This window comes from Cebus imitator, unplaced genomic scaffold (genome assembly GCF_001604975.1).
Source record: "Cebus imitator isolate Cc_AM_T3 unplaced genomic scaffold, Cebus_imitator-1.0 Scaffold494, whole genome shotgun sequence".
In the NCBI taxonomy this organism is placed as follows: Eukaryota; Metazoa; Chordata; class Mammalia; order Primates; family Cebidae; genus Cebus; species Cebus imitator.
The window spans coordinates 149,412-173,583 of record NW_016107809.1 but is presented as its reverse complement, the minus strand read 5'-3'; the positions used below and the strand labels follow the sequence as shown (position 1 = coordinate 173,583).

The following is a 24,172-nucleotide window of genomic DNA, read 5'->3' as shown; positions in this document are numbered from 1 at the left end:
TAAAGACTTTTTTCTCTTGCCTCATAATATGTATGGGTATTTTGGTTATCTACTATTTCATTGTTGTACTATATAATATTTTATCTATTCCCACAATTTTAGAATTGTAGCAAAGCTACCCTGTGGCCTTGTCATAATTTCTGTTCTAAGTACTCTTGTAGCTCTGGGAGAATTAAAGTAGGATTTCTGTAATAACAGGCATGTTTTACATTTCACTGACCACAGTTTGACTGAATGGTATGTCTATTTTGGTAACTTTCTTTTGATTGTATTCTGCCTTCACATTTTAAAGACTTTCTTTAGGGATTGTGGATAATCACCTTTTAGCCTGTAACAGGGGAAAGAAGTAGCCAGTGTAACTAGAAGAAAGGAATTAAGTCAGGACAGAGATTAGCGATGTGAACTAATTAGGCTTAGTTTTCTGGTTGGAATTATTAGTGTTTGCTATAGTAACTAGAGCATCATGTAGTCAATTCATAAACTGTACGTTACGCAGTAGTAGCTAACTCTGATTTAGTTTAGAATAAGTGGTACCTCCTCTCTTACCTTTGTCTGTCTCATTTGATCTGCAAGAGGGACCAAGTGTTTTGAAACTCTGGGGTTATAATTTTGTGAATTTCAAGTATCCTATAGAATAGTTTTTCTTTTTTAAAAAATACTTTGGCAGTAGAAACTTTCTACACCCCCAATGAAATTTTATGAAGACCTCTAATAGAACATATAAAAAGCAAAGTTGCTCTAGTTGAAGCCAAGGTGCGAGATCAGCTGATTTTTGCCTTCTCTGAGTTATAGCTTACCTTTGCAGAACGCTAGAACTCTGAAGGTCATAGGATAAAAATCATGTTATGCCTTTATAAGATCCTTAAGATTTATTTCAATCGATTAATAGTTTTCTGTAAGAAAAATTTCTGTAAGTAACTTTTCGCGTAAAAGTATTTTTCCTTGTGGTTCACAGATTACTTGAATAATAAAGAGAAAAACTTCTGTCTTCTACTTTGTGAGAGACTGTTCAAATAACAAAGATAACCGTTGATTTTATTTCTCATACCATCTTTGTTCTGTTGATAGTAATGAGGAGGTGGGGTGGCATTGTGGCCAGAAGGGGAGAACCACTGCTTCTGGGATCAGCGAGCAGAATACTGAATACTGTGCTTAATTATGCCGTCTACCAGTAGCTCTGGAGAGGAAAGGATATGGATGACATATATGCCGAGGATGCATTCTGAAAAGCAAAGAGCACGAGCTAGTAATATTTGCGTTTGCATTCCATTTCTTCCACTTGATAGCAGTATGACTCTGGGCAAGATACTTACTTTTATAAGCCTTCTCTCACCATCTGCACAGTAGGGGTTTTGTAAGGAACAAGTGTAATAATGTTATCAAGTGCTTATCATAGCGCCTGGCATATAATTAACACTTAATAAACATTAATTACGATTTTACATATTATTTGTTTATTAATAGCAAATATATATTGCGCTTTCTATATGTCAGCCATTGTCCTGAGTCATTTACGTATTTTATAACTCACTTAAACATCATAGCAACCTGTTGAAGAATTGGTACTGTTATTGTCCCCATTTTTTAGAAGAAGCTGAAACAGCAGTTAAGTAAGTTACCATACAACTACTAAATGGCAGTGTTGGGAGTCAGCTCCAAGTAATCTGACTCCAGAGTCTGTATAGTACGCTATACTGTTTAGCGCAGAATGTACATTCCTCCAGAAGCAGTGTGCTAGAAGGAATACTTTAAAAAATATCTTAGTAATGATTATAGAACAGAGAAAGATTATAATATTAATAGTAGTAATAGTTGCAGTAATAGTAACGATAATAATAGCTAAAAGGTATATGAAACTATGCCAGGCATTAATCTAAACACATTACTTACATTTACTCAATTTAATCCTCACAGCAGTTCTATGAAGAGGAGCTGGAGAGAAGTTAAGTGACCTGCCCACAGAGCAATTTAAACCAGTATTTAAAATTTCTAGTCTGCAGGAAGTATGTGACTCTCCTAAAATAAAGATTGTGCATTTTTTGGAGGGAACTAGCTTATGTGTTTTACTAGGTTTTCAGTGAAATCTCTGACCCCCAAAAGATAAAGCAGAATTATCAAGCCATTCACCCAAGAGCCAAGGAGATATAATTGTAGCAAGCTATGTTAATATTTATTAGAAATGTTTTGATGAGATTTGAGCCCAGGCAGTCTAGCTCTGGCTTCCATTAACCTTCCCTAATAGCACTACTCTTAATTTTGGTATATATTTTACTTTCAGTAAAGAACTTTTATTAGAGGTTTCTAAAACTTGCGTGTATGTGTATGTACTCATTTCTAATTCAGCTTTAACCTTCTTAAGAGCAAGTGTGTATGCACGTGGTTATAATAAGGGATGAGAGAAATAAAAGGCTAAGAACAGTTCCTTCTTAATTTTGAAGCAGTATAGTATAAAGAATCAGTTTGGGTGTGCATAGTGACTCTGCTGTGTACTAACTATGTGTCCTCAAGCAAATTGCTTAATCTTTCTCCTTATCTGTAAAATGAGGATAATATGTATATACTTTTGTTACACACACATACACACTTGTGTTTTATATATATACTTGTGTTCTATACACCGTGTGTACCTAGAAATACAGAGTATTTTAAAAACTTGGTGGTGTAATAGCACCGTGTATCCCCTCTAATAGTAGAGGAGATACAAGTAGTTTGAAATTGGTGGTATATAAAGTTGGGGTAGTGGGGATGGTAGTGGGAGCTCAGGCTAGGAAAGTAGAAGTGGGTTCATAAATGATTAGGTCAATATCAGCCTCCCAATATAAAAATAATTTTATTGTCATTGTTGTTCTTAATTAGGTGAAACCCCAATTCACAGAAATGGTACCTTGATGAAGTTGACAGTATACAATTCTTCCCTGTTTTCCTCTCTCTTTACCTTACTGTGTGAAAATTACTGATAGAAGGAAATTTTATTCAGGGAAATAAAGTGATTACCTATCTAAGCTCACTTGGTCTGTCTTCCCTAAAGTTTTATGTTGATGTCTTATTAAAGTGGTTTACTGATTATCTGGATGAAACTTTACTGATGAGATGTTAACGTCAATGGAGTATGCTCTAGGGACCGAATATATAAGTAATAATAAAGCTCTTGAGTTTGAATTATAAGAACCTTCTCATAACGCATAAATGTTACTGATAGCAAATGAGGTGGTAATTGTCATCTGCCTGAAAATAATCTAGGAGTTTCTTTTGAATATCAATTATCTTTTTATGTTATTTTAATATTTCAGTGAAACTAAAATGTTATTACATGCATATTATTTTAAAAATTGAAATAATAAAGAATAAATTAAAATAATATCTTTTTTTTTACCCGAATCCCTAAATTTCCTAATCCACTCTTAAGATACATACATGTAAGATGCAAATTTCTTACTTGCATGTATGAGCACATATATTATATGTAAGTATAATAGCATATATATTGTTTTGGAGCATGTTCCCTCTTTACCAATGATATAGTAATAGAGTTTTTTATATCCGTATGCATATACCCTGCAAAGATTCCCCTGTTGTTGACATATTAATATGTTACATTTGTTACAGTTAGTTAATTATTATAGTTTAATCAGATTTCCTTAGTTTTTGTCTAATGTCTTTTGTTTATGATCTCATTTAAGATACCACATTACATTTACAAAGTGTAAGAAAGAATACCACATTGGGGATCCCGCATTGCAATGTAATGAGACATTAGTGGTCTCATTTTACTTGCCTCTTCACTGTGGCAGTTTCTTAGACTTTTCCTTGGTTTTGATGATCTTGACAGTTTTGTGGAGTTCTGGTCAGATATTTTGTAGGATACCTAAAACTGGGGTTACAGGTTTTTGGCAAGAAGACCACAGAGAGGTAAAGTGTCATATTTATCACATCATACCATATCAAGGACACATACTGTCAACATGCTGTATGACTGCTGTTAACTGACTTTCAACACCTGACTGATGTAGTGTTTAGTTTTCTTGACTGTAAAGTTACTTTTTTTTTTGGCCCCTTTCCATACTTTATTTTTTGGAAGGAAGTCACTATGTAGAGACTACATCTAAGGTGGGAATTACGCTCCTGTACTTTTTTTCTTTAATGGTGGAGTAACTACTCAAATTACTTGGATTTATTTTACGTAAGAGACTTGTCTCTTTTCCCCCAAGTATTAATCTATTTAGTCATTTATTATATCAGTGTGGACTTAACAGATATTTATTTTATTGGTCAAATTGTCCCATCTTTGGCCATTGGGAGTTCTATCAGCTAGTTCCTGTGCTGCTTTAACATACTATCATGTGGGCTTTTTATTTTATTTTAAAGCATGTTTTTGTTTCCTGGCGCTATAAGATACTGGCATGCAGATATGACATTTTTAATTTCTTGCTCTTCACAAATCTTAATGCATGAACGAGTGTGTACACAGAATTGTTTTCATAAATGTAATCCCTAGAAGCAGCATTGCTGAATCTAATTGGGTGGCTCTATGTCTTTACTTCTGAATATTAACCCCCTGCCTGCCCAAAAGATTGCGTGACTGACTTTAACAAGAATCGTCGTAGTCCATATTGGATGGTGATCCTATTTTAATGCTTAGTTTTCTCAGATTGAGTTTTCCAGTTTAATAGATGAAAATTTGTGGCTAATTGTTATCTTTATTACATTTCTTTAATTATGAGTGAAGTTGAGCATTTTTCTACAGTTTTGTTGGCCGTTCACATGACCATCTGTTCATGCGTAGTTTTATGTTTTCTTTCTTGTTTTTTTTTTTTTTATTGGGAGGGGGTGCAATGGCTCAATCTCGAGCAGCTTCTGCCTCTGGGTTTCAAGCAGTTCTCTTGCCTCAGCCTCTAGAGTAGCTAAGATTATAGGTGTCTGCCACCACGCCCAGCTAATTTTTGCGTTTTCAGTAGAGACAGGGTTTTATCATGTTGGCCAAGCTGGTCTCGAACGCCTGACCTCAGGTGATCCACCCACCTCAGCCTCCCAAAGTGCTGGGATTACAAGCGTGAGCCACCACACGAAGCTCATATTTCCAGGTTTTCTATTTGAATACTGGTTTTTTTCTTATTGACTTCCAAGTACTATTTGTAGCTTAGATAAAACAAATCAGGCTTTTGTCATGTGTAGTGAAAATAAATATTTATTTGCTAAATTGTCATATTTTTAAAATTGGGTTTGGGTGAGTTTTTTTCTTAAGGCAGTATAGATGTTTTACAGTTCTGTGTAATCAAATTGGCATTATTTTTCTCAATGGCTTAGTTCTTTTGTCTTCCAAGATTTGCAGAAATATCCATGTTTTCTTCTGGCACATTTATGATTTTTCTAAAAAAAAAAAAAAACCCTTTGGTAATTTTGGTGCTTATTTTGTTATAAGGTGTGAGATAGGGATGAAACTTGTCTTAATCATTGTTGTATGCTAAGTGCCTACCTTTTCCCATTTCCTTCCCACAACCTCTCACACAAAAGGGTATTCCTAATCCACACACTTTTTACCGTTAGTACTATATTCTCTTCTCTAGCCAGCCTGGCATACCCATCAGAGAAAAGGTAGCTATTGTGAAGATTTTTTGCCAGTTGGAATGCCCAACCCAATTCTAATGAGAATCTGGGTTACCGTGATGCTGCATTTGATATCTTATTTCTGGGATCTCTAATATGTTGCATTGCATTCCATTAGGTTTTTATAATTACATCATGATTCTATTTAAAACTGTAGCCTCAAGCCATTTTATTTCCTTGACCTCAGAAGTTATCTGGAGATAAGAGCATCATACTAATATGTTTTCCAAAGATAGGATGGAGTTATTTCAGTTGTTGTTGAGTTGTTGTTATATGTGATCAAAGGTTTATCACTTAAATTTCTTAGTCAATGTGTGGTTTTAAGGTGGAGTTCATAGAGGAGTGGTTATCAGTGATTAGAGAATAGTTTATTAATAAAAATAATAACTTGGAAAACTGAGCCATCAAGAGAAATACTGCCTAAATTATACATTATGGAGTCTTTTTGGAAGTTTCTAAGTAAGATCCACTTTATATAATAGATTTCTTTCAAAGGACTTGTGGCATTGACTCTGTAGCCAGTTTTTTGCAAACCTAGTATCAGTTTTTGGAGGTTGGTAGTTTCTTATGTTAGTGGATTCAGTGTTTTCGGCATTTGCCTCCCAAGCGATACTGTGTGTTCTATTTAGTTTTTTTGTTTGTTTGTTTTTTGAGACAGTATTCACTCGTCACCCAGGCTGGAGTGCAGTGGTGTAGTCTCGGCTACTGCAACCTCCGCCTCCTAGATTCAAGCGATTCTCATGCCTGAGCCTCCTGAGAGTAACTGGGACTACAAGTGCATGCCACTACACCCAGCTAATTTTTGTGTTTTTGGTAGAGACGGAGTTTTACCATGTTGCCAAGGCTGGTCTCTAACTTCTGTGCTCCAGCAATCTGCCCACCTTGGCCTTCTAAAGTGCTGGGACGTGAGCCACCATGCCTGGCCTATTTAGTTTTTAAAGTTTACAATTTGTGAGAATTCCAGCGATGTATCTGATAATCCAGAGGACAGAGATTACATTAAGAAAATAGCAAACCATAGATGTTTCTGAAAATTATGAATGCTAGAAATGCTGAATCCTAGTCTTCTCAAAATACTAGTGTCTTCAGCCTCCTTAATTATGTTTTGCAGGAATCTTCACACAAAACTATACTTTGGAACTGTAAAAAATACTGCTGTTTTCTGTACACATGGTGTTTGCTAGAGGTGGGCACTGTTCCCTAAGGGTTATTCCCTGTGGCTATTTATTTTACATTAGAACATTTATAAATTTAACAAGAGGATTTATTGGTGCCTTCATATTTCTCACAGTATAGTAAATTAGAGTGTTCAGCTTATAGCAGACACAGTGTCATTAACCTTCCTTTGACGTATTCTGCTTTTTTAATATTATGAATAAAATATGCTGCCAATAAAGGGATATCATTACTTCCAATGCAGCGTGAGCTATACAAAGTAGAGTGGAATTATCTTCGTTGATTTGAACATAATACTTTTGTTACCTAATGCTGCATGATGTTTTCCATTGGTTGCATCTCAGTGTTGATTCTTTTTGAGTTCTGTTCAGTTACACTTACTTAATTTCCAGATGTATTACTGTCAAGTTTGATCTGGAGTTTCTCTGTCATTTTACATAATGCATTGGTACTTTGATTTTAGTCATAGTGCCTTTGTTAAATTTCATATTGTGGGTTCTATCATTCCAGCCCAATTTCTTTAAATTTTTATTCAGTGTTTCATTTTAAGCCATTCTTCCTAGGTTTGTGTCAATCTTAGGTAGCTGTGTTGAAATCAGAGATTATAAATTGACTGCTAAATCTATCCCATGATGTGTTTTATTTGGCAAGCACATTGTTTTTGTTGTTGTTGTTGTTTTAATCTAGAATGCTTGTAGTTAGTTAAGCCTTGTACTATGTGATTTACCAACTGTTGCCCCTTACTGCATGACACAATTTGTCTTCACACTTTTACATTTGTTGCTTAGCTGTCAATGGCACTTGCTTTTGCAACCTCTAGTAAAGGAAATCATTTATGAAAATATTGATTGGGACAAGGAAAGGACAGAGCTTATAGTGGTATAACTACAAACCTCTGTTGAACTTGGAATTCATCATTTAATCTTATATATAGTTTAAATATATAAAGATTAAGAGTGTGTGTGTGTGTGTGTGTGTGTGTGAGAGAGAGAGAGAGAGAGAGAGAAAGAGTGACAGAATCTCATTCTGTTGTTCAGGCTGGATTGCATGGCTCACTAGCCTTGACGTTTTTGGGCTCAAGTGATCCTCCCACCTTGGCCTCCCAAGTGCTTTGGCCATGGTTGTGCACTGCCAGGACTGGCTAATTTTATTTATTTATTTTTTTGTAGAAATGGTGCCTCTCTGGGTTGTCCAGGCTGGTCTCGAACTCAAGCGATCCTTCTGCCTTGGCCTCCCAAAGTGCTGGGATTATAGGCATGAGCCACCAGCCTGGTTCAGTCTTTACATTCTTAACTGTTAGTATGTTTGTTTAGCAAATGAAGTAAAATGGAATTCAATGGTATACACATCTCCAGGTTGTTCATAAATGTGTAATAATTAACCTTGTAAAATGGATCATTAAAATCAAGAAACTTTGTTATTAATAGTTTAAAAAATGCTTTTGGCATCTGTGTTAATGACCTTTCTTATAACCTGAGACTCACCATTCTTTGAATTTTATTTAATACAGCAATCCTTTTCACACCAATTGAGCATTGTATTTATTTGTTCTTTATTAGACTTCATTTACTGTGGGAACTGATTATCTCTGAATATTGATCTCTGCATTTTTTTCTTTTAGCCTTCAGCATTACTCTTGCTACCCCTAGTTTTGCATGCCATTTTCTCTCTCTTTTACTTTATAAGAAATAAGATCATCACATATAACTCATTTAACTTACATTTCTTTCCTTTTCCCTAATACCTAATCACTTATTTTAGATTTAAAGAAAAAATGATATTCTTTTTTTGAGGTCGAAAATAGCTAAACTTTGAGTCTTTATTGTGTGTTAGGTAATGTGTTTAAACAATTTCATGTGGATTATTTCTTATAATCTTATGACAGTTCTTTAAAATAGATACTGTCATTAGCTCTATATTGCGGAAGAGGAAACTGATGCTTAGAGAGGTTAAATAGCTTGCTCATAGTCACGTAACTCCTAGTAACAGAATTGGGACTTCTATATAGTTTTGTGTGACTCATGCTAATCTTCTTAATTACCATGCTGTATAGTTTGTCCATGTTTCTTCCTTCTGATTTTCTAGAATCTTGCTTCCTCAGTTATCCCTTTTCCCTCCTTTTTTTTTTTTTATAACTTTATTCTACCCTTGTCTACTTAGCTTACAAATAAATTTGGGTCTTTTTAGCCAGTAAAAAGTGCCAACAAAAGCCCAGCAACAATTCTTCTTTGACTTTGTCTCCCCTTGAATTACCAACTCCCAGTTCTTTCCTTTCATCACTAGAGACTTTGTGAGAATAAACTGAATTAACTGCCTCCTATTCTTCCCCTGCCACCTGTACACTCGTGAACTCAATAAAGCTTGGTTGCTACTGTCAGTATGATCTGAAAACTCTTTTTCCAAGAGCATCACTGAACCAAGATATACCAAGATATTAGATATAGATCGAATAACCCCTTTTTTATTCCTCATCTCATCTGCTATTGAAATGCTTCACATCTCACCCTTATAGAAACTTCAGCTTTGGATCCTTCATGCAAATCTTTCCTTGCTTTCTTGTGCCTCTTAGTTTTTTTCTTCATGTTTGCTGAGTCCGCTTTTATCTGCTTCTTAAATTTAGTGTTTTTCAGGATTTCATACTCAGTCCTTTCCCTACTCTTCTACTTTGCATGTTCTTCTTAGGTGAACAAGTCTATTCTCATGGCTCCAGCTATTGCCTGAATCTCAAGCTGTACTCCATTCTTGCTTCCTGAGTTTTGCCTTGACCTGTGTTTGTAACCACCTGTGTAATATAGCTACCCAAAGTGTTCTGAGATTCATTAAGTAAAAGCTCAAATAATTTTTCCTTCAAACCTTTCTACTCTTTTTGATTTCTCTGTCTCATCATGTCCTTAGTTGCCCAAGCTTAAAAACAGTTAAATTAATCCCAATCTCTTTGTTTCTTGGATTCTCTATTACTCTGATGTTCATCTAGCCAGTATATCTACCCTACCTTTCTCCTGCTTTTAAAAATATCCCTATTGCCTTATTCCCTGATCCAGGCTTTGGACTCTTGTAGAAGGTTTCCAGCTGTTTACCCTGCTTTCATTCTCATCTTGCCAAGTCTCCTCCTCTCCATACCCGTTTTCCATAATACTGTTTGAGTTAAAACAGACCTGTTGGTTTGTAATCTAATTTTTTTCTTGAAGCTTTATTGATATAATTGAAAAATAAAAAATATATATTTATAGTGTACAACATGATTTATATACATATGTATTGTAAAATATATAATACTAAATTTTAAAGAAATGCTCATTGCCCCTCAACTTAATTTGGTCAGTGAATATTTACTGAGTACCTACTGTGTGCTAGGCACTATTCTACATGGAAATAGAGCAGTGAACAAAACAGACAAAAGCCTTTACCCTCATGGAGCCTCGTCTAGTCAGGGTAAGCAGATACTATAAAATAAACTATGGGGTTAGAAAGTGGTAAGTTTCATTTATAAAGTGGGGAAGGCAGATGGGGGATGTGGAGGTGGAGGAGTGGGTTATAATTTTAAATGGAATGATTAAGGAAAGCCAGCTAAGAAGGTACCACTTTAACCAAAGATTTTGAAGAAGTTGAGACAAATGAGCTTTGAGCATACCTTAGGGGAGAGCATTCTAGGTTGAAGGACTAGAAGCCTTGAAGTTCAGAATTCCTGAATGTGAAAATGTACCATAGGTGTTCAAGAAACAGCCAGGGGCTAGCTTGGCTAGAGAAGAGTAAGCAGTGAGGAGAGCAGTGGAGTAGAAGAATAGAGGACAGAAATAATGAGATGGGTGTGTAGTACATTATAGACCAATGAGGTGGAGTAGAAGAGATACAGTCTAGCTTAACTTGATTTTAGTTGGTAGTAAATTGGAAAGGAATAAGGGTAGAAGTAGGTAAACCTATTTAGGAGGATATTACAGCAATCCAGGTGAGAGATGACAGTGGTTTAGACAAGGGTTCTAGCAGTGAAAATGATGAGTGGTTGGATCTGGATAAATTTGTAAAGGTGGAACCATTCGTATTTTCTGGCATAAGGATATGAGGGTATATGTGTGGGTATAGGTGTGTGTGTGTAAGTGTAAGAGAGAAGAGGCTGGGAGTTGATTAAGGATGATTGTAAAGTTTTTAGCCTGAGAAATACCAAATACACAGTTGGATATTCTAGTGTAGAGTTAAGGGCAGAGGTCTAGTATATGTGTATTTATTTATATATAAACAGTGTATAGTAGTATTGAACCATTAGACTGGATAAGATTATCAAGGAGGAGTGATTTTAAAGAGCAAAAGAGGTCCGAGGACTAAGTCCAGGGATATTCCGATTTTTTTTTTAGACCGAGTCTTGCTCTGTCACCTAGGCTGGAGTGCAGTGGCACAATCTCGGCTCTCTACAACTTCCGCCTCCTGGGTTTAAGGGATTCTCCTGCCTCAGCCTCCTGAGTACCTGGGACCAGAGGCACCCACCACCATGCCCAGCTAATTTTTGTACTTTTAGTAGAGACAAGGTTTCACCGTATTGGCCAGGCTGATCTCAAACTCCTGACCTTGTGATATGCCCACCTTAGCCTCCCAAAGTGCTGGGATTACAGGTGTGAGCCACTGTGCCCAGGTGGATCTTCCAATTTTTAAGAGATCAAGGAGAATAGGAGGAAGCAGAAATGGAGAAAAAAAAGAGTAGGATTAAAACTATAGAAATACAATGTCCTGTGACGTGAAGAAGGTGCATCAGTGAAAGGAACATGATCGACTGTTCCAAATGGTAGTGCTAAGTCAATAGATGAGCAGGTTAAGATGATGCCTGAAAATTGGCTTTGGATTTAGCAACAAGGATATTGTTGATCTGGAATAATTTTGGCATAGTGGTAGTGAAATTCTGTTGAAGAAAGTTTTAGAATAGGAGGAGAGAGGAATTTGAAAAAGTCAGCTTAATGAGAGGAGGCAAAAATATGGTAGTAATTAGTGTGGTTAGCGATATTTTTTTTTTTTAAGAGGGAGAAATAATTGCAAGTTTATGTGCTGATTGTAATGTTTCTACATGGAATAATTAATGTAGAAAGAGACAAAAATTTCTGGAGCAGTGACCTTGAGTAGGAGAAATAGTACAGGACAGTTTTTGTTTTAACATGTAGCAGTGTTTGCCTTAGGAAGGAGCTGGGTTAGCTTGTCTCTAGTCATAGAAGTAAAGTAAGAGTATATGAAGATAGATGCTGGTGGGTGAGTGCATGCGGTGATGCAAGCAAGGTCATGTGTTGAGGCTGAGGATAGAGAAGGGCTGTTAGAGGTTGAAGAGGAGAAAAGGGGAGATTAAGTGGTCTAAAAAAGTGAATGGACCAGGAGAGTGTATATTGCTGGACAAATTGATTTTTTTTTTTTTTTTTTTTGAGACAAGATATGGCTCTGTCAGCCAGACTGGAGTGCATGGCATGATCTTGGCTTGTTGCAACCTTTGCCTCCCAGGCTCAAGCCATTTGCCCACCTTCTCCCAAGTAACTGGCACTATAGGTGCACACCACCACACCCAGCTAATTTTTGTATTTTTTGTAGAGATGGAGTTTTGCCATGTTGCCCAGGCTGGTCTCAAACTCGTGAGCTCAAGCAATCTGCCCACCTCAGCCTCCTAAAATGCTGGGATTACAGATGTAAGCCATCACACCTGCCCAACAAATTGAATTTTGTTGATGATGTTAACATGAGACCAGTCAGCACAATTAGAGGTTTCTTTGCAGCCACTTTCAGCTCTTTGGTCATAGGCATGACTGGGCAGAAAGCTTAATTCAACTAGGGTTGTAGAAAAACCATAAACTATTTCTTAAATATTTTTGGCTTTCTGGGCTATATAGTCTCTGGCACAACTACTCAGTTCTGTCACTGTAGTCCAAAAGCAGCCGTAGACAATATACAACTGAATGGGCATAGCTCTGTTCCATTAAAAGTTTATTTTTAAAAACAGGCAGCAGACCATTTCTGTTGTTTGTTGACTCTTGTGTTAGAGAGAGAGGATAATGATGGATCGTGGAATTTAAGCTGGGTAAGGAGGGAAGAGAGGAGAACATAAGTGTGTGGAGTGTAGTGAGAAGGTAGTAGAGTCAATGGCGTGATGTTTCACTATTTCCTGATCTCTGCTATACTCTTACATGACCTTACATTTTGAATATAGTTTTCTTTCCTTGCCTGAAATGCTCCTTTTATACTCTTAGATGTCATCTCTTTTATACTTTTACATCCTCTGCTGTGGCCATTGATATATGGAAAATGCTCAATAAATGCTGAAAATTGAAATTGTTGACTTCGGTTTGGTAGGTAAGATTATTTCAAATTGGGAGATTGTGAAAGTTTGTTTATCAGCAGTGTTTCCCACTGAGTAACCAATTCTTTGCTTGAACATGGTGATTCTCAACCTTGTTTTCTGCTTCAGTTTACCTGATACTGGTCACATGAACAGGGTAAGGGAGTACCCTACTCCTCTTTCCTACTTGGTGTTCAGTTAGAATGCCTTTCTTTTTCTCCACTGATCTTGGGTTAATGTCTTTATGCTGCCGAGCATGGATATTTAAACATATGACCTGTAATAAGCTTGTGAGTATGGTAACATGTTGCCTTATAGATTATTTTTTAAAATTTTAGTTAATTATAGAAGACAAGTGGTTTTTCTAGCAATTATATACTACCAGGTAACTATAAGATCTTTTTTTGCGTGTGGAGGTTAGAGACATTTTGGACTATCTAGTCTGATTTTTCATATTGTAGTTGGAGAAACTGAAGCCTAGAGATGCAAGTGACTTGCACACACCAACTAACAGAGCTAGGGCTAGAAATTCATGTTTCTTAGTTTCAAATTTAATACCCTCCCTGCTACGATGATACTTTTCTTAATAGGATATGAGGACATTATCCGCCTAGAAAATACTAAATTTTATGATAGGTGATAGCCTCTAAAATCATGGTAACCAAAATAATCATTTAAAGGTTAATTGGGAATCTTAACAATGTTGAAATGACTAGTCATTGGATTATTAGTAAAAAGGTGTGGTTGATTTGTTTTTATGATTATGGTTATATTCTGAAGAAATTTTATATAATTAAAATTGACACATTATGCTTTAAAAATCAGCATAAGTAAATGTATAGAGAATTTACTCTAATTTGAATATTTAAAGACCAGTTTCTAATCTGTTTTGTTTTTTGTTTTTTTTTTAAATATACTCTTTCAGAAAGATGAGGTCTATCTTAATCTGGTGCTGGACTATGTTCCGGAAACAGTATACAGAGTTGCCAGACACTATAGTCGAGCCAAACAGACGCTCCCTGTGATTTATGTCAAGGTATGTAAACACAAAACAATTTTTTATTTTAGAAAACATTTTTTATGAACCAGGGAGAGCCTCTTGCATGTTTTAACCATATTATTGTATTTAATACTCAGGGAGAAAAACTGTAGTGTAGGTATTGTTGGAACTTTGTTAAATCCTTGTACAGTTTTAAAACGTGAAGTGTGAACCTTTTAAAGTTTCATAACTCAGATATTAAAGATATTCTGGTGAATTGCAATGAATATTTTTCACAGACATTTGTAGATGTTATTTCTGCTAGCCATAGTACATTTTTATTTAATTTCTGATATCTTTATTGTGCCACAGACACATAGGAACATATCATATAAAATAGGAATATATCATATAAAATTGTAAAATATAAATATGTTCAAGTTCATTTGTTCATAAATGCCATTTATATATTTCTTGGTATCTGTATTTGCAGCTTAAACTTTTGGTGGTTTTAAATATGCACTGGGCATTATTTACTTTTTGGTATCTAATATCAGTGCCATCTTGTTTATTTGCTAGAACTCATGCTGGAATAGCTAGGTATTTAGCATAAGTTTTATTAAAGTTTTAGTTAATTATTAGTAACAGATTATTTTATTAACTATGATGTTGTGAAAACTAGTAGTTTGAAAGTTCAGATATCTAAATACAGTTTCTAAATTTAACCCTTTATGGAAATGACTTTAGAAAATAAAATGGCATTGACTCTAAATGTCTTATGGTTAGAGTTTTGGAAGTCTTAATTGTTATAAATTTAAGCTTCAAAATAATAAAAGAATTACCTTTTATTGGCTGATGTGCCTTTAATCCATGGGTTTTCTTTTTCTCTCTTGTGAACTTTATTGCTAAGGAAATCAGATCATTTGACCTATACTTTCTTGGTTTGGACTTTGCTGGATTTCTGTAGTGTAGTTAGTATGTTCCTCTGTCATCTTGGTGATTAGATAATTGATAAATATATTTTTGGTAGGTGTTAATAACATTAATAATAGAAGTTCTTTGGGTAGATTTTGCATAAGTTCAAAAATAGTAATAATAATAATAGAAGTTCTTTAAGGGCTTTTGTTAGCTAGATCACTTTGGCAAGGAGTCCAGGATTCCTGATGAAGTTAGTACATGGAATTAAATTCTGATTTCAGTATAATTTTATTTGGGCTTATCAAAACTTGGTTGAGGTTGTAGTTGAACTGATAATAGTAGGAGACTAAAAGATACTGTTTTCTACTACAAATTTACTGTAGTACTTTATTCAGGTTTTAGAATAGCAGGTCCTATTTTAGATAACTAGCACTGCAGTACATTCCTTTGAACTAAGTCTAGAATAATTTTTGAGCTGCTTAGTTTACATTATAATGATCTGATTCTGCCTATTCTGTGTCTCTTATTGCTAGTACAGAGAGGTAGCACATTTATGAAGCAGAAGAAACCTAGATTTGGTTCCTGAAGACCTAGTTTTGAGGCTGAAAATTAGTTATATCCTTCCAAATAACTCACTGATCCATTCTCTGCTTAGCTTTCATGTTGGTAAAATTGTACTTCTTTCTTTCCTGCCCACAATATAGCATTTTGGCCTATAAGATGAGCTTAGCATATGAGAAAACATTTGGAGGCTATAACGTAGAAGTAATAGAAGCTCCTCATAATAGATTAAAAGTAACCAGTTTTTCGTTCTACCTCTTTGCTTCAGCCAGTAAATGGTAAATTATTGCAGAATAACCTGAAGCTAATAAAATATTTTATTCCTCTAATAAATAGAAAAAATGACATAAGTAACTATAAAACAAGACAAAATATATGTATTATGAAGTAGTTAAGAGGCTAGAAATGTCATATTCTTTTTTATTGGCAGAATCTCCTCAGAAACAACAGGAGTATAATGATACCTCTGTTGAAACTACTCTCCAAATTTGCTTATCTCTTTATGATCTGTATTAATCCCTGGTTATGCAGTACATATTTTCCACTACTTCTTAAGCTATGTCAAATGATTTTCTGTTCATATATCTGTCTACAGAAATTTTGCTTATTTCAGGATCTTTACTCATTCTGAACTTTTGTTTTTATTATTGGAGATTTCAAGCATATATAAAAGGAGAGAAAATAGAACAGTGAATCTCCATGTACCCATTAGACAACATCAACAGTTATCAATTCATAACCAAAATTATTTTATCTATGCCACTTTTTACTCTGCACTCCCTTTACTTTTTTGAAGCAAATTCTAGATATTTTTATTTTCACATGTAAGCATTACAGAGAGAGAGAGAGTGTGTGTGTGTAGAGATATGGATGTTCTTATTTATTTGTTTATTTATTTTTGAGAAGAAGTTTCATTCTGCTGCCCCGGCTGGCATATGCAGTGGCACAATCTCAGCTCATTGCAGCCTCCGCCCTCTGGGTTCAAGTGATTCTCCTACCTCAGTCTACCAAGTAGCTGGGATTATAGGCGGATGCCACCATGCCTGGCTAATTTTTGTGTTTCTTGTGGAGACCTGGTTTCACTATGTTGACCAGGCTGGTCTTGAACTCCTGACCTCAGGTGATCCAGCCTCTTGGCTTCCCAAAGTGCTGGGATTACAGGCGTGAGCCACTGCTCCTGACCACAATCTTCTTTGTAAAAAGTAATTAAAACACCATTGTCATACCTATGCAAATAAATAATAATTCATTACTATTGTCAAATACACAGTTTATGTTTGCCTGTGACATAATTTTTTAATATTTATTTTTATTAAAAAAAAACTTTTTTTTAGAGATGGGGTTTGACCATGTTGCCAGACTGGCCTCTAACTCCTAACCTCAGGTTAATCACCCACCTCGGCCTCCCAAAGTGCTAGGATTACAGGCATGAGCCACCTCATCCGGCCAACATAATTTTTTTTTAAGTTTATTTTGTTTGAATTGGCATTCAGTTAAGGTTTATGTATTAAGATTGGCTAATGTGCCTCTAATGTTTCTTTTAATCTCTTTTTCTCTTTCTTGAACTTTGTTGCTAAGGAAACCAGATCATTTGACCTATACTTTCTTGGTCTGGAATTTTGCCGAATTTCTGTAGTGTAGTTAGTATGTGCCTCTTCTGTATTTCCTGCAAGTTGATGATTAGGTCACTGATAATTAAATATATTTTTGGTAGGAGTCAAAACTACTTCATTTGTAGTGTTGAGTGCTTTCTGAAGGAAGAACATAATATCTTTCTTTTCCTGATGTTAGTAGCCATTGATGGTCACTGCCTAAATCCGTTAATTCATTAAAGGTTACAAAATGTTGATATTCTGCTGTTATTATTCCTTCTTAATTTATAAGCTGGAATACTTTCATAGGCATTTTTCCCATGTGACCTATTTGTGCCCTTAGATATAGTTTCTGTAAGAAAGGCAGGAAATGTATTTGATCCCTTTCCTTTAGTTACCAAAATTTATAATAATTAGTTCCATAGCATCCTCCATAGGTAACAATGAGGGTTTTGTTGTTTGTTTTAAAGTATCTTGTATGTGTCTTAATAATATTTGACAGTTTTCTTGCTTTCTAACATGACAGAGTATTCCAGGTTCATCTTACACATTTATTTCCCAGACTTAGAATCAGCGTTTACTTCAAGAAGATTTTGTTCTTTGAGTGGGAGGTGGTGTTTAGAGACCACAGTCTGGATGCTAGAGGTGCTAATTGTCACAGGGTTGGTTACTGTTCCTGAGTCTTTTTAGTGAACAGAGCTAGGAAATATATGGGTAATTTTCTCCAATGTAATCCATCTTCTTTTTTTCCAAAAATAAATACACCATGAGTTCATATTGATGCTTTCAAATAAAATTGATGAATTTTTACTTAACTGTAATAATCTTATATTTGTATTTCCTTTCTCTTACATTGAAAATTTTATTTCTCAATGATAGCAGTATAATTAATAACTTATTCTACCCAGCACCCTACATAACCATCTTAGAATAACAATTCCAACACTGCTACCACCAGGTAAAAATAATTTAAGATCCAATCACAACTTGATTTTACCCAGTAGATCCCATTAGGGATGAACAGTCAAATTTCTTTATTCTAAAGAAACATTGAGGCCTGGCATGGTGGCTCATGCCTGTAATCCATCATTTTGGAAGGCTGACACATGCAGATCACCTGAGGTCAGTAGTTTGAGATCAGCCTGGCCAACATGGCAAAACCCCACCTCTACTAAAAATACAAAAATTAGCTAGACCTGCTAGAGCACACCTGTAATCCTAGCTACTCGGGAGGCTGAGGCAGGAAATTCACTTGAACCTGGGAAGCAAAGGTTGTAGTAAGACGAGATCGTGTCACTGCACTCGAGCCTGGGTGGCAGTGAGGCTCCATATCAAAAAAATTGAACAATTTCTCTCTGTGTGATTATGCTCCATTAAGCATTTGTTTGTTTCAGTTAACTTTTATTATAGATTGTGGTTTTCTAAATTTTAAAATAAATTTTACTTTAAAATTAATGTAAAATATACATAGTTCAAAGCAAGATCAAGAAAACAAGGTATGTTCAAAGAAGGTTAGCTTTTACCTCTGTTCCCTCTGTTCTGTTCCTTTCCTTCACCAGTATTTTTTTTTTAAATGTTCTTAATTTATCCTACCATTTTAAAAAATAAGCAAACTTGAAATTATTCATTTTTACCCTCTTTTATATAAATGGTTACATAAAGTACACATTTTTTTCTTTTTTTTCAGTTAAAAATAGAGTTCAGTCCATGTTTTCATGTGTGTATGTGTATCACCTTCTTTATGGCTACCATGTTACTTCATCTTGTGGCTGTATTCTAGTTTATTCATCCATTGACCTATTAATCCACATATTGTTTTCCCTTTGTTTTTTGTTGTTGAGGTTTTCTTGGGTTTTGCTATTAAAAAGAGTTATTTAGTAAACAACCATGTGCACTTAATGTATTTTTGCCAGCAAATATTTGAGCTAGTTATCTGGCATTCTGTATTTTAAAATAGAAAATAATATCATTGTACATACTTAAGTTGGCATTCAGAGAGAGAAAGATCTAGCACTCTCTTCTCCCCGTTGTGGGAAAAGGGATGATTTTTTTTTTTAATGTAACCACAGCTCTTTCAGAGGCCAGATCTATTGGCTCTGGGCATTGTTCTTTGGGGACACAGATATGTTAAGGGTCTGAAAAGATAAAAACAGTGTCTGGAATTGATGAGTTACGAGTTGATCTCCTTAATGTAGTCATTCTACATAGTTTTATTGTAATCCTATTGTATAACAAATGTTAGATTGTGAGAAGGATATAAAAGTAGTAAATGCAAATAACTTTTGTATTTATGAACTTCATCATCTGATAAGGACTTGTTTGATATACATGTTACCAGGATGGCAACTGCATTTCTTTATAATGGCTTTTTACTTTTTCTGGGAGAGTTGAGTATGTTCTGTGAGTAATACACAGGTTAAAAACTTTTTGAGCCCTGGACAAGATGGCCGAATAGGAACAGCTCCGGTGCACAGTTCCCAGCAAGATTGACTCAGAAGGCAGGTCATTTCTACATTTCCATCTGAGGTACCTGGTTCATCTCATTGGGACTGGTTGGACGGTGGGTGCAACACAAGGAGAGCAAGCCAAAGCAGGGTGGGGCATTGCCTCACCCAGGAAGTGCAAGAGGTTGGGGAACTCCCTCTCCTAGCCAAGGGAAGCCATTAGGGACTGTTTCCTGCACTCCAGCCCAGATACTGCACTTTTCCCATGGTCTTCACAACCCACAGACCAGGAGATTCTCTCTAGTACCTACAGAATCACCAGGCCCTGAGTTTCCAGCATAAACTGGGCAGCTGTTGGGCAGAAACCATGCTACCCACGGTAGTTTTTTTTTTTTTTTTTTTTCATACCCATGGTGTCTTGCTGGCACCTGGAATGCCACCAAGACAGAACTGTTCACTCCCCTGGAAAGGGGGCTGAAGCCAGGGAGCCAAGTGGTCTGGCTCGGCGAGTCCCACCCTCATGGAGACCAGCAAGCTAAGATCTACTGGCTTGAAATTCTCACAACCAACACAGCAGTCTGACCTCGACCAGGGTCATTTGAGCTCGGTGGTGGGGAGGGGCCTCTGGCATTGCTGAGGCTCAAGTAGACAGTTTCAACCCCACAGTGTAAGCAAAGCTGCGAGCAAATCTGAACTGGGGGAGCCCAACACACCTCAGCAGCTGCAGGCACTGTCTCACTAGATGTCCTTGCTGAGCAGAGCATCTTTGAAAAAAGATAGTAGCCCATCAGGGACATATAAATAAAGCCCCCACCTTCCTGGGACAGAACACTTGGGAAAAGGTAGTGGGTACCAGTTCAGCAGACTTAAACGTCCCTGCGTGGCAGCTCTGAATAGAGGAACGGATTTTCCAACAAAGCTTTCTAGCTCTGATAAGGGATAGACTGCCTCCTCAAGTGGCTCCCTGACCTCCATGTTTCCTGACTAGGAGACACCTCCCAGTAGGGGCCGACAGACACTTCAGGAGAGCTCTGGCTGGCATCTGGCGGGTATACCTCTGAGACGAAGCTACCAGAAGAAGGAACAGGCAGCAGTCTTTGCTGTTCTGCAGTCTCTGCTGGTGATTCCCAGGCAAGCAGTGTCTGGAGTGGACCTCCAGCAAACTCCAGCAGACCTGTAGCAAAGGGCCCTGACTGTTAGAAGGAAAACTAACAAACTTTAGAAAGAAATAATTTCAACATCAGCAAAAAGGATGTCCACTCAGTGACCCCATCCAAAGGTCACTGACCTCAAAGACCAAAGGAAGATAAACTCACGAAGATAGGAAGAAACTAGTGCAAAAAGGCTGAAAACTCCAAAAACCAGAATGCCTCTTCTCTTTTAAGGGGTCATAGCTCCTCACCAGCAAGGGAACAAAACTGAATGGAGAATGAGTTTGATAAATTGAAACTTGTGTGGAAAACACAGCACAAGAACTTTATGAAGCATACACAAGTTTCAGTAGCCAAATCCATCAAACAGAAGGAAAGATAATCAGAAACTGAAGATCAGCTTGATCTTTTTTCACTAATACTGTTTTCTTGAAATAAAGCAAGAAGACAAGATTAGAGAAAAAAGAGTGATAAGAGATGAAAAAAGCCTCTATAAATATGGGATTATGTGACAAGACCAAATCTACATTTGATTGGTGTACCTGAAAGTGAAGGGGAAAATGAAACCAAGTTAAACACACTCTTCAGGGTATTGTCCAGGAGAACTTCCCCAACCTAGCATGGAAGGCCAGCATTCAAATTCAGGAAATACAGAGAACACAACAGAGATAATGCTTGAGAAGAGCAACCCCAAGACACATAATTGTCAGATTCACCAAGGTTGAAATGAAGGAAAAAATGCTAAGGGAAACCACAAGAAAGGCCAGTTACCCACAAAGGAAGACCATCAGATTCACAGTGGATCTCTTGGCAGAAACCCTACAAGCCAGAAGAGAGTGGGCGCCAATATTCAGCATTCTTAGAGAAAAGAATTTCCAACCCAGAATTTCATAGCCAGCCCAACTAAGCTTCATAAGCTAAGGAGAAATAAAATCCTTTATAGACAAATGCCTAGAGATTTTGTCACCACCAGGCCTGCTATACAAGAGCCCCTAAACAAAGCATCAAACATGAAAAGGAACAACCAGTACCAGCCACTGCAAAAATGTACCAAATGGTAAAGACCATCAATGCTAGGAAGAAATTGCATCAACTAATGGGCAAAATAGCCAGTTAGCATCATAATGGCAGGATGAGATTCACACATAACAGTATTAACCTTAAATGTAAATGGGCTAAATGCCTCAATTAAAAGACAGAGACTGGCAAATTGGATGAAGAGTCAAGACCCATCAGTGTGCTGTATTTGGGAGACCCATGTCACATGCAGAGACGCACATAGGCTCAAAATAAAGGGAATGGAGGAAGATTTACCAAGCAAATGGAAAGCAGAAAAAAGTAGGGGTTGCAATCATAGTCTGATAAAACAGACTTTAAACCATCAAAGATCAAGAGAAACAAGGACATTACATAATGGTAAAGGGATCAGTGCAACAAGAAGAGCTAACTATCCTAAATATATATGCACCCAATACAGGAGCACCCAGATTCGTAAAGCAAGTTCTTAGAGACCTACGAAGAGACTTAGACTCCCACACAATAATAGAGGGAGGCTTTAACACCCCACTGTCAATATTAGACAGATCAACAAAACAGAAAATTAACAAGGATATCCAGGACTTGAACTCAGCTCTGGACCAAGCAGACCTAGTAGACATCTACAGAACTCTCCACCCCAAATCAACAGAATATATATTCTTCTCAGTACCACATCACACATGTTCTAAAATTGACCACATAATTGGAAGTAAAACACTCCTCAGTAAGTGCAAAAGAACGAAAATCATAACAGTCTGTCAGACCACAGGACAATCAAATTAGACCTCAGGATTAAGAAACTCACTCAAACCTCACAACTACATTGGAAACTGAACAGCCTGCTTCTAAATGACTACTGGATAAATAACAAAATGAAGGCAGAAATAAAGATGTTCTTTGAAACCAATGAGAATGAAGACACAACATACAAGAGCCTCTGGGACACATCTAAAGCAGTGTGTAGAGGGAAATTTATAGCACTGCATGCCCAACAGAGAAAGCAAGAAAGATTTAAAACTGACATTGTAATGTCACAATTAAAAGAACTAGAGAAGCAAGAACAAAAAAATTCAAAAACCAGCAGAAGACAAGAAATAACTAAGATCCAAGTAGAACTGAAGGAGAGACACAAAAAACTCTTCATAAAAATCGGTGAATCCAGGAACTGTTTTTTTGAAAAGATCAACAAAATAGGTAAGACTGCTAGCTGGACTAATTAAGAAAAGAGAGAAGAATCAAACAGCTGCAATAAAAAATGATAAAGGTGATATCACCACTGATCCCATAGAAATAGAAACTACCATCAGAGGATACTGTAAACAACTCTACACAAATAAACCAGAAAATCTAGAAGAAATGGATAAATTCCTGAACATTTACACTCTCCCAAGAATAAACCAAAAAGTCATCAAATCCTTGAATAGACCAATAACAGGGTCTGAAATTGAGGCAGCAATCAATAGCCTACCAACCAAAAAAGTCTAGGACTAGATGGTTTCACAGCCAAATTCTACCAGAAGTACAAAGAAGAGCTGGTACCATTTCTTCTGAAACTATTCCAAACAATCCAAAAAGAGGGAATCCTCCCTAACTCATTTTATGAGGCAAACATCATCCTGATACCAAAACCTGGCAGAGACACAACCATAAAAGAAAATTTTGGGCCAATATAGCTGATGAACTATAATGCAAAAATCAAAAATACTGGCAAACCAAATCCAACAGCACATCAAGAAGCTTATCCATCATGATTAAGTCGGCTTCATCCCTGGGATGCAAGGCTGGTTCAACATACACAAATCAATAAACATAATTCATCACGTAAAGAGAACTAAAGACAAAAACTACATGATTATCTCAATAGATGCAGAGAAGGCCTTCAACAAAATTCAACAACGCTTCATGCTAAAACTCTCAATAAACTATATATTGATGGAATGTATCTCAAAATAAGAGATATTTGTGACAAACCCACAGCCAATATCATACTGAATGGGCAAAAACTGCAAGTATTCCCTTTGAAAACCGGCACAAGACAAGGATTCCCTCTTTCACCTCTCCTATTCAACATAGTATTGGAAGTTCTGGCCAGGGCAGTCTGGCAACAGAAAGAAAGAAAGGGTATTCAAATAGGTTAAAGAGGAAATCAAGTTGTCTCTGTTTGCAGATGACATGATGTTTAGATGCGGTGGCTCACGCCTGTAATCCCAGCACTTTGGGAGGCCGAGTCGGGTGGATCACGAGGTCAAGATATCAAGACCATCCTGGTCAACAAGGTGAAACCCCGCCTCTACTAAAAATACAAAAAATTAGCTGGGCATGGTGGCGCGTGCCTGTAATCCCAGCTACTCGGGAGGCTGAGGCAGGAGAACTGCCTGAACCCAGGAGGTGGAGGTTGTGGTGAGCCG

General features: G+C 36.6%; 1 protein-coding gene across 5 annotated transcripts in view; it reads left to right on the top strand.

The window, feature by feature from the left end:
* Positions 1-24,172, top strand: part of GSK3B (glycogen synthase kinase 3 beta) — a 230,385-nt gene that overhangs the window by 109,967 nt on the left and 96,246 nt on the right. For 4 of the 5 annotated variants that reach the window (XM_017513514.2, XM_017513518.2, XM_017513517.2 and 1 more), the window contains exon 4: positions 14,007-14,117. The exons of the other annotated variant lie outside the window; for it this stretch is intronic. In XM_017513514.2, the coding sequence (XP_017369003.1) occupies positions 14,007-14,117 (111 nt within the window). The remainder of the gene's footprint in view (positions 1-14,006; positions 14,118-24,172) is intronic. 5 annotated transcript variants of the gene reach the window in all.